Source organism: Frankliniella occidentalis, unplaced genomic scaffold (assembly GCF_000697945.3).
Source record: "Frankliniella occidentalis isolate FOCC.00 unplaced genomic scaffold, Focc_3.1 Scaffold38, whole genome shotgun sequence".
Classification (NCBI taxonomy): Eukaryota; Metazoa; Arthropoda; class Insecta; order Thysanoptera; family Thripidae; genus Frankliniella; species Frankliniella occidentalis.
Window position 1 is genome coordinate 535,499 of NW_026267168.1, and position 11,071 is coordinate 546,569.

At 47.9% G+C, this 11,071-nt stretch overlaps 2 protein-coding genes across 2 annotated transcripts in view; one reads left to right on the top strand and one right to left on the bottom strand.

Moving 5' to 3' along the window:
• Positions 1-4,556: 4,556 nt before the first annotated feature.
• Positions 4,557-6,499, top strand: LOC113213226 (putative defense protein Hdd11). The gene is made up of 4 exons (XM_026432217.2): positions 4,557-4,722; positions 5,576-5,885; positions 5,959-6,050; positions 6,140-6,499. The coding sequence occupies exons 2-4, from the start codon at positions 5,577-5,579 to the stop codon at positions 6,204-6,206; spliced, it is 468 nt and encodes a 155-aa protein (XP_026288002.1). The 5' UTR covers positions 4,557-4,722; position 5,576; the 3' UTR covers positions 6,207-6,499.
• Positions 6,500-6,577: 78 nt separating this feature from the next.
• The window catches only part of LOC113213218 (N-alpha-acetyltransferase 25, NatB auxiliary subunit), an 11,703-nt gene continuing 7,209 nt past the window's right edge, over positions 6,578-11,071 (bottom strand). Inside the window, exons 7-18 of the mRNA XM_026432206.2 lie at positions 10,955-11,040; positions 10,677-10,853; positions 10,413-10,582; positions 10,169-10,332; positions 9,897-10,069; positions 9,615-9,784; positions 9,359-9,526; positions 9,141-9,247; positions 8,763-9,060; positions 8,395-8,670; positions 8,210-8,311; positions 6,578-8,110 (exon numbers count right to left, since the gene is read on the bottom strand). Coding sequence (XP_026287991.1) covers positions 7,712-8,110; positions 8,210-8,311; positions 8,395-8,670; positions 8,763-9,060; positions 9,141-9,247; positions 9,359-9,526; positions 9,615-9,784; positions 9,897-10,069; positions 10,169-10,332; positions 10,413-10,582; positions 10,677-10,853; positions 10,955-11,040 — 2,290 coding nt within the window. The 3' untranslated portion in view covers positions 6,578-7,711. The remainder of the gene's footprint in view (positions 8,111-8,209; positions 8,312-8,394; positions 8,671-8,762; positions 9,061-9,140; positions 9,248-9,358; positions 9,527-9,614; positions 9,785-9,896; positions 10,070-10,168; positions 10,333-10,412; positions 10,583-10,676; positions 10,854-10,954; positions 11,041-11,071) is intronic.

The window sequence follows — 11,071 nt, forward strand, 5'->3', positions numbered from 1 at the left end:
GCGAAATCAACACTTCATCTGAATTTTACTATCAGTGGGCTGTGAAAGACGCCTTTTCCCGCCACCCACGCGAAAATCTCCTTCCCAGGCGAGGAAATTTGCAGCTGATGCCGGGATATTTACTGTCCGTGGTCTGCGGGAGTTCCCTTTCCTGCCCACGGGCTGCGAAATCCCTTGCGGGTCGGCACCGAAGGCAGCCCTTCTCTGCCCACCCGGTAAATTTTCCACCAGTGCTTGAAATATCGTGGCCACATTGTACTGTAAGTTTACAGGCCTGGGCATACAGAGGATACCTTGACAGCCCAAAGGGCATGGAAGGGCTTCTTTCCAGCCCAAAAGGCAAATGCCCAACCTATGGTTGCAAATTCCCGGCCTACTGGATTGTAAAATCCCTAATATTTTTTACAGTGTGGCGAGGCAAACGTGTGCACCGTGGGTGCTTCGAACAAACGACGCCAAGGGTCCTACACGTGATTCCCGCATACTTGCACATATCTCTAATTTTTTAAACTTTTCCTCAATTTTCACTGATTTTTTGTTAATTTTTTTAAATTGATTCTTTTTATTCTTTTTTCTGTACGGTCGCACCGGAAGGGATCAGCCAGAAAGTACAGGTCTCGCCCGTCATTCGCCGTCAGGAAACTGTCAGACTGCGAGCTCTCATAGCGCCTGGTAGGTAGGCCACGTCCTGCTTGCAACGCATGCGTGTGCTGCAGGGTGGCCTATCCCGACTCTCACAGGCGCCTGTAGCTCTGGCAATTTTTTTCCGAATGAATCTGTAAAACAAAAACAAAAACACGGAAGTAGTTCCTTCTGGATTATTCAGGACACGGTATCGGTGGCGAGAAAGGAAGTATAAGTCGTCGCAGATCCATGGACCGACCGAGCGAGAAAAGAGGGGGGGGGGGAGTGAGCTTTATATGAATGTGTCTGCGACCGCCCCCGCCCTCTGACCCCCACCCCCGGTTCATGCTAGATAACGGACGTCGACTGGCATTTTTCGAGCGATAGTCATAGTATTCCAGTCGGGGGAAAGGGGGGGGGGCACTGCAGCCAAGGGGCAGGAGGGCGCTAGTCTGCTGACGGGACGCAGACTCTGCAGACGACTATTTCGCGGAAGTAACGGGGCTGATTTATTCAGCGTCGACAAGGCGAAGAGAAAGGAAAGAAAGAGACGGAAGAGAAAAGTGCACGGAAAAAAATGAATTGGTCGTCAGAACTAAATATTAGTTAATTTCGTGACAATCGATCAAAAAATTGTTGAGGTAACCAATAATTTGTTTTCAGAACCAAGATTAAGTTGTCAGAACAAGCTGTTCGGTGCTTGAGCTAACGCATTCGTTCTCAAAACAAACCACGAATCGGCTCCTGCAGCAAACGTGTTTCGTTCTGGCGACCAACTCTTGGCTCTGGCAACTTATTCTTGGTCCTGACAACAAATTATTAGTTACCTCAACAATTTTTTGATCGATTGTCACGAAATTAACTAATATTTAGTTCTGACGACCAATTCATTTTTTTCCGTGTGGGTGGTGGTGAGACAGACAGACAGACAGACAGACAGACAGACAGACAGACAGACAGACAGAAGGCGCAAGGAGGAAAGGAAGCTGGTGCGCAGGGGCGGATAGGGCAGTGCGTGTTATGGTACGTGGCACAGCATAGCTGCAGCGCGGCGTAGCGTTGGGTGACATTTCCATGTCAAGGTGGGTTGGCCCGGCTCTGCTGCTCGGCCGGCGGTAGTGTGGCGCTCCGCTCGGCGGCGGTCTGGTGCTGCTGGGGGACCGTTGCGCTTTCGTATGCAGTCATACATTGCATAAGCGCGTGATGCAGCCAGTACCAGCGGGCGCGGGGGACCCGCCAATGCAGTTGTCAGCCAGACAGGTTGCCTACCCTGCCGCGAACCGGGAAACAAAAGCGCATCATACTGGTTGTTGTTGTTGTTGTTGTTGTTTGTTTCCCACACCGACCGGCGGTCGTCGGAATGGCGCAACGCGCCGAAGTTCAACGATGACTGGGCGCACGACGCCGCGGCGCTAAGCGCACGCAAATGTTCCGGCTGGATACCTTGGGCGGCCGCGGCGGAACAGCGACACGCGACATCTCATGGACGTCACTTCGTCTTCTTGTTTTAAGCAAAAGAAAAGAAAGTCTATTCGAGGGAAAAAAAGAGTTTGTGACGCGATCGTCGTCGTCGTCGGAGGCTGACTGAACCAGGCAGCCAGGCAGGACAGGTCGCGATTTTTGGGTCACTCGTATCAGGCAGACTGAGCCGTCGCTCCGCCCGTCCCGTCGGTCGCGGGCCACGGCCTCGAGTTGAGCGTCCTCTCCATCCGAGGCTGTGGGGGCGAGCGCGTCTCCAAGGGTATGCAGTTCCCCCGAGGCGAAAAATTAATTTTCGCCCCAAAAAAGTATGTGTGTACACACATTTGGAGGACATAAATAAAGCTCGCGGGCGTTGACTGACTCGCGGCATGGCCGAGTGAACCAGAGGACGCGGCCAGGGGCGTCGTCGGCGACGCGCGGCAGGACGCTCTAAACACCGCCTCATTAACACGCGTGCTCGCGGTCAGCGGCGCCGTGAAAAGGCAAAGCATGAGCATGACGAGTCTGACCCCCTCGGCCCGAGCCTCGGCCCCCGCACGGTGACACGGGATTTGAACCCCGAGGCTCGATGTGCGCCGCGGCCGCGCGGCCGGTGAGTCAGGTGGGGCGGGGCGCGGCCGAGGGGGAGGGAGGGAGATGAAGAGAAGAGTCCAGGCTTTTTCCGCGGATGAGCGGTGGCCGGCCGCGCGAGGCAGGCGAGGCGAGTCGAAGACCGCGGCTGATAAAAGGATAATTTCATGCTCGTGAACATTCCTCCTCACTCACGCGATGGCACACTTGCTGTGCTGATGATGATAGGTCGTGCCCCTGCTGCTGGCTGTTGATGTGCGAGGTGTCATCATGACCCGCGCCAGGACGCGGGGCGGCGGGCGAATCGGACGGAATCCTTGCCATAAATTAGCCATAGGGTCAGGTCAGCCTGCTGGCGGTGGCCGGGTGGAGGTGCCCGACGTGCACGTGTGACTATGGTTGTTTGTGCAGGTTCCCGACGTGGACGTGTGACTATGGTTGTTTATGTAGGTTCCCGACGTGAACCTGTGCCTATGGTTGTTAATGCAGGCTCCCGAAGTGGACGTGCGACTTGCATGCTTGTGGAGGTGCTTCCAGGTGCTCGACGTGCACGTTGTGCCTGTCGGTCGAGGGGCCCCACGTGCACGTGCACATGGGATATGTGGAGTGGGAGTGCGAACGTCACGTGGAAGAGCGCCGAACGGTGCCATAGTTGTGCCCCACTCTGGGGCGGCGCGTTACGACAGTGTAGACGACTTGGCTGGACTCCAAACGGCTCCGACCGATCCCGCGCCGCCTGCTGTCCTGTCCGGTGCGCCCGCCCGCCGCCCGCCCGCAGCTGAGGTTGCTGCAACACTCGACGGCCAGGGCGTCGACGGCGCATGAACCTTCCTAACGCGGGCGCGCGGGGCGCAAGTTCACATCTTTTTGGCCGACGGATGGCGGCGCTCGGCGCCCCGGCGGATGGATTTTTTTCGCGTGCTTGAGGTGTCTTCCCGGTGTAGTCCGACAACGCGGCGGTGGTGTAGGCGTTGACTCGTGGTGCACCTCATCTAACAGCTGAAGAAGGAAAATATCGGGTAGAACTTCAATGTTCCCGATGAGTGGAGACCTTCCCGCCGTGAGGTCATGCCGGGTAGTGGGAGTAAAGGCTCGACCAATCCATGCTCTATCCGTTATTCCTCTTCCTCTGTTATCTGAAGAACTCTATTCTCGCGTGCTCGGTTGTAGTCCGCCCCGCCCCGCCCCGCCAGCGGACAGCCGCATAATGCATGTCCTCTTGTGCCCGACCCGTTCCGCTCCTGGCAAGGACGAGGACAAGAGTCATTGGCTTTTTAAAAAATGTATAAACTTTGCAAGCATGATATTCAGGAAGCAGCCGACAGTGGTAATGACGATCATCACGGCGGCGGCATTGTCGTCGACCTGGGCGCGCGATGGGCGCAACGCCTGGCTGGGCAGGGCGCCCCCCCCTCTCTCCCTCTCACTCACACACTCTATCGCATGGCGGTGCTAGGTCGCGATATTGAGAAAAAAGGGGGGAGAGGGGGGACGCAAGGATGGACAAAACCGTCCGATTCGCGCGTGAGACTTGTTGTATGTTTCTCGAGAGGGAAGTACGATGTTGAGGTGCCGTCCAAGGTTGTGTGGGTCGCACTGACTGGGCAGCACGGTGCTGGGCAGCGTACTACGGCCGCCCCATGGTGGGGTGTGGGCACGGCGGCACGGCGCACAGCGCGCCGGCACATGGGGATGGGGTTGAGCGCAGAGATCTAGGGGAGGGACAACCCCCCCCCCCCACCTCCTCCCAGGAGGGAACGGTCATTGTGTGTGTGAGAGAGAGGGGGGGGGAGAGAGAGAGAAAGAGAGAGAGAGAGAAAGAGAGAGAGAGAGAAAGAGAGAGAGAGAGAGGACAGTCTGCAAGTCACTCTGACCAGCTCTGACGCGGGGACCTGGCAATGAGGAGGGGGGTCTTGGTGGGAGGGAGAGAGGGAGGGCGCGCGGCGCGGCCGCGGGCTGGGCCGCCAGCTCCGCGATACTCTCCGCGACAGCATCCAGTCGTGTGCCGACCGCTCGAGCAAAGACCACGAACGACAACAACAACAGGTGCGTAGAGGGGAACACCCGAGCCCGGCGTTGTTGTGTTGAGTTGAGAGGCATATTGTGGCCGTGCGGGCTGGAGATACGCGCTGTGGGGAAACTTGGGTGTTGTCGTCTGTTGGTTTTCTATTTCAGAGTTTCCCGGCAGCTTAGATAGAGACAGCGAGAGAAGCAATGCATGTGTTGTTGGACAGGGTGCGCGCTAGAGACGCCGCCGTTGCCCTCGCGGAGACTTGAATGCGCGACGCGCCGACAGTTCCTCCTGCCCGGGCCGGGGCAGCCGGGGCTGGTGACAGAGGGAAGGCGGTAGGGTAGGCAGACCCGCAACGGAGACGCGCCGCGGGGTTGCCTAGCGCGCGCCGTCAGGCGCCCGCCCGGGCCCGGCTGACAGCGTAGGGTGCGGAGCAGTGCGGTCGCTCGGATGTCCGCGACTAGATTTTACCATCTTCGTTTTTTACTGAAGGGTTACGCGGCACCGGCGCGGAAAATGTCCGCGAGACCTGCCACCTCCCGTGCCCGTGGCCACTTCCGCGTGGCCTTCGGGGAGGTGCGGGTCAAGGTGGGCCGCCGAATATCTAGGTGTGATGTGTGGGAGCGAGTGCCGGGCAGCATCTCTGCAGGACGACGCGTCCTTGGCGCTCGATCCCACCTCCTCTCCACGCGCCCCGCACCACCCTGGCCGGCCCCGGTTATCGCTTGTGTCGCAACAACGCCAAACCTGGCCCGGCCCAGCGTCTCCAAACCGGTCATGTGGGCACGGGGGAGGCGGCTGGGACGGGACGACGGAGGCAGCGGGCGTTGACTCTGGCCCGTCCCTCTCAGCCAGGACTAAGATCTGTGTTCCTCTCGTGCCCGTCAGAATGCTGGCCCTCAAGGTAGCGGTGCTCGTGTCGGCGGCGTGCCTGGTGCACGGCTACGGCTCCGGCGCGCCCCCAGATGCGTGCGGTGACATGATCCCCCAGCACCACACCGACCCCCAGAACTCGGCCTCGCCGTACCAGATCCGCTCCGCCAAGACCAAGACACCCGGGCAGGTCATCGTTACCATCAAGGGCCCCGAGACCTTCAAGGGCTTCATGGTGCAGTGCCGCGTCGGCAACGTCCCCGTCGGCAAGTTCATCAACCCGCCCTCCAACGTCAAGCTGGTGGACTGCGGCGATGGCAAGGGGGTGAGTCTTTGCGACACACGGAGATATCTGGTACCTCCCTTAAGATCGCCTCTAATATGCGAACTTCTTGTAGACCGCTGCGACTCACAACGACAAGTCTGACAAGAAGGAGATTGTCCTCACCTGGAAGGCACCGCCCAACCTCAAGGAGTCGGTGACTTGCCTGTAAGTACCCAGCGCCTACGTAAACATCAATTTGCCTCTGACTCCACCAACCGAACACTTTGCTAATGTTTTCTTCGTTGCTTCGGCAGGGCCACCGTCGCCAAGAATGGAGGAGTCTTCTGGGTTAACCAGAAGGCCAACACTCTGACTTTCTAACTTGAACAATAAGATTAACAATCAGAGTGACATTTGGGAAGTCATCAATGACTTCCATGATCTTAAAGACCTGGAGACCCCTCACCTTACCTCATCAAGACAATGTGATATACCTTAGTTACATAGATTCAAAAAAACAAAAAAGTGCTTATACTTTCTAGTGACCAGTGACAAACAAGAGGCGACATTTTGTGTTTTAGGATTTTTAAGAACCAAAGAAAGTACTCTCAGATATTATACGGTGTACCTTACTTGGAATTTACTTACGACAAAATAAAAACAATCAGTATTAAGTGTGTGTTAATGTGTCTTGTTCTAAAAATAGCATAAATTCAATGATCAGCAGTGGGAAAATAAAGAAACTGACTAAATGAGGGTTACTAAGATGTAATCCAGTGTTTGGCAATATCTAAATTCACAGCATTCACAATTGCATCTAGAAAACAGCGTATCAAAATTCTGTGGAAAGTTCAGTCATTAAGAGATCTCCAAAAACATTGTTGCATGACAATTTCCTTAAAAATACTGTGCTAGTTCAATGTTCAAAGAAACAGACAGAAAAAATAAATTTAAATGACCTCTGATAGTGTTAGCCAGTTGTTACACTTAATCCAAATTATTGACAATTATGCTTACATTTTTTGAAAAGAAAATAATTTAGTAGAACCTTATGGAACAGACATAAAAAATACAAAACCATTAAAATTGAGGAAAAAACATGTTTGAAAGTAAAATGTTGCATTTAAAGCTCATAACAATTTTTGAAAATAGACATCAAGCTTAATTCAAATGCCACACAACGAGGGAAATAGCAAATAACAGCACGAAAACGTATTTACTATTTTTGTTCATTGGAATATGAACAGCACAACAACACTACGGAATAAGTTAGTCAATAACCTAGTCCTTAGCTGAAGCCTTCATTCAAATACATAAACACTAATCGTTCAATTCTTTTACTATCTGGAACATTTTATCTTAAAGGAAAATAAAACGAGTAATATGACAGTCAATGAAGATGAAGAGTTCAGCCAAATTGGTCCTTTTTTGAAACATTGTATTGATTGCTAATTTATTTACTCTATTTTGAGAAACAATCTGTAGGAAAATGGTAAAAGTACGGTGGGAAAAAGAAGTGACACCCAGAATTAAAGTGTTTTCACATTATATTAGAACAAATAAGAGTAACATAAAGAAATCACAAAAGTTGATGAGAAACAGGTATTACTTAGGTTCTTTCAATCCTACAGCGTTAGGAAACTTAAGTTTCATGGTTAATTTAACATATCACAATTCCACACCTATTCAAAACCTTGGAGCTTGTAAGTCATCACATCACAAAACATAGACAAAACTTGAAATATACTGCTTTGCCAACAAAAAGACTCGCCAATACACAAAAGCACACTTCAGTACAAACCAACATGCAAGGATGAGGGTAAATCTTGCTGTTTGAAATTCATTAGCACAAAGAACAAAATGCAAACCATACAGGGTTCATCTTTTTATAATTTTGTACTATCTAGATAGGTCATCTTCTGTTGTAGAATTGTAATTATTTCTTGTAGTGAATCTTCATAGCTTTCAGAAAGTTTGGCACTTACATCAACAGAGTATCCTTTGTCTTTACTTTTTCTGTTTTCATAACTAAGCACAAGCTGTGCCATTGCAGTGCTTAGGGCGCTAATATCATCAGGGCCAATAGTTGGAAGTGTCCCGACTGCAGGAACACGACAAGCTGGCCCATCCTTGATGGAATTTGCTGTGATCAAAGGCATCTGAGAGTGGAATGCTTCCACTGACATCCGCAATCGTAGGTTACCCAAGGCTGTATGCAGCTCGGTAGCAATAGTTTGAACTTCAGAAACAAACAGTTTGTGTGCTTCTATAACTTCTGGTGAAGCCTATTAAAAATAAACAAATTTAAGTTTATCAAATGGAAAAAAATTAAGTTAGGTATAATAATGCAGTGTATTAAAAATAAAAAAAACATAAAACCTTACCCCAGGTTTCTGTTTTTTCTTTGTCTTCTTAGAAGACGTTTGTTTTGATGGCTCAAGAATATTGTTGATGATTCCACACACTAATGCAGCAAGACATACCATCTACAAGAAAAAGAGGAGAATGGAGTAAAATGACACCACATATAGGTGAAGTTTATTTGTAAAAAATACAAGAGTGCTCTCACCTCAACTAAATTGACTGCTCGCTCAAAGACAAATCTTCTTGTATTAAGAGACACACATTTACCTTCCAACACTGCTTTAATAGAACTATGTATGCTATCTTGAAGAATAGTAATTGCTCTTTTACCTCCTTCCGCAAATGCTTTAGCATCAACTTTATCATCTCCATTACTTTTCACAAAAGTTGAAATCAATGAAAACAATTCACACTGTAGTTGAACAGAGTTTGTCTCTAAATAATCAAAAAGTCGTGATGGAGGAGGTGCACCAATAATTTTCTAAAAGAAAGAATAGAACACGATGTTGGATGAGTAAAAGACAGAGAATTATGATGAGTCAGATTAAAATCAAGCTTAACTGGCACACTTACTGAGGTTTCTAATTTTAATCCTTCCATCTGAATACTTTTGAAAGTACTCTGAAGTTCTGAAGTAACCTTTTCCAGGGATAATAGAGGATGCTGATGAAGTAAAGATCTCCCATTGACAGTGGGCTCACCAGCATTATTTACATCACCACTATTGACATTACTTTCATCCGTTGGTGGTAAAGTGTCAGGATTACATAGTTCAGCAGCTGCTCCAAGACCACGAAGAAGCAGCATCCGCAACCTCAAAAATGAGACATCTGAATCCCGTGACTTCTTTGTCACTTCTGGGTTGACTTGTCTAAAAAGAATGAAGACAGTAGCTATTTTTGAAAGGATTCTTTAACAATATGTTCATGCGAATTAGGTTGAATGATAAACCTTTCTGGTGGGTCCCAGCAAATGTAAGCAGACATATCTCGGTTGTCATTAAACCTTCTCCAGTCCATTTTATCCTTTTCAGATTGGATTTCCATCTGACTCACAACCTTAAAAGTAAAAACACCAAAATGTTAAAAAAGACATTTAAAAAAACCCTTGATAAATTTTGTTTTCTAACACAATTATGAATGAATGAAGGGAAGATTGGATTTGTTTACCTTCAGCATTTGGGGATGGGTGGTGCTATGTAGAATATCAAGGAGCATCCTCTCCACTGTGACTAGACCATAGTGCATTGAGTTACTTAATCTTTCACGAAACTCAACAAATTCTTCAATTTTCATGAAAGATCCAAATTTGTAAGTGAATGACAAATAATCTACACTCTGAAAATAAGGGACAGAAGGATTGAATAGAAATTTACACTTAAAAGTGAAATGTTGAAAGGAACCTCCACAGTACAAATAAGCTTACATCTTTGTAGTTTACAGTGAAGAATCGTAGCGTTACATCATACAGACTACTAGCCGTGGCATACTGGCCAGTAGCTTGCACAGCCCCACAATGAACATAGCCAAGAGAATCAAGTTGCATATGTTTAACATCTAGAGTTTCATACACATCATGAGCCGCTACACCAGCACCTATAAAGAAAAGTATTACATACATCAAGAGTCAATAAAACTAATAAGTGGAAATTTTTTAAACACAATGCTCTCAAATATATTTAAAGGGTTACTAAAAAGTGCAACATACCCAACAGGTGGTAGACTTTTACTAGCAGAAGTTTAAAATGAAAATTAGAGGGAGACATTAACAACGCATGTTCCAGAAGAAGCAATACATCTAGCAGACGAGAAGTGTCTTGTGTTTCCATCCACACATCAAGCAATAAATGGGCCATTAGTAAGACATAGGGATCGTTGCTCCTAAGACAAAACATAGAAAAAATTAATAATCAAGTATTAGACTAGAACCAGCCAGTACCCTGTCTAGACCCACAGTAATAAAATTATAAAAGTACTTACAGAAAATCAGTAGGTAGAGGGTCTATGTTAAATCGCATACCATGCTGAAAATAGCGCAAAAAGCAAGTTGTCAGCTGCAACTTTTCCGCTGATGATAAGTTTTCATGATATCCAAGATGTCGACTGAGAAGAATAGTGGAGATATGTTGTTGCATGCGATAAACCTGAAATAGAGAATTAGGTGGATATTGAAGAATACTTGAAACTTTTTAAATAAAAAACAATAATATGCTAAATGACTTACTGTGTCTGGGAGTTCCCCATCCTCCAAACCGACTATCTGCCAGATACCCTTAATCAAGTCTCCGCGACATTGAACAGAAACCATGGGTAAGTATTGTTTTAAATCTAATGGACAACAGCTACGGTCTCCAAAGCACCGGAAATACTGAACAAAAAGCTCCACAATATCACCTAGAGTAAAAAATGAATGCTTCAGTTCATAAAAAACAATACAATACAAACTTGAACAAATCACAAAGGCGGGAGAAGGTCATGAATAACATACCGACAACTTGATCAGCATCTTGGCCTTTTTCATGAACCATTTTATAGAGCTCTAGCCAGGCAAGGTAGGGTCCACGGACATTTTTACCTCTCCTTTTCATTTCATTCATTAGCAGCTTTAAGAATTCTTTAATTTGAGGAATACTTGCATCAGCTCTGCTCCACAATACATATTCAGCTGGAAAAATTAGGGCAGAAAATGTAACAAGGCATTGTATCCACAGATACTTGCTGATAAAATGAATCAAAGTATATTTTTATTTTTGGCCTTTAAGTTACCTTCTGTTGAACTCAAATCCTCCTCCTTTTCCATTAAATTCATAGCAGAGGTTAGATAATTTTTAATTGAAAGCCAGTGATCCAAGCTGGAAAAGACAAGAGAAAAATAAATGTATG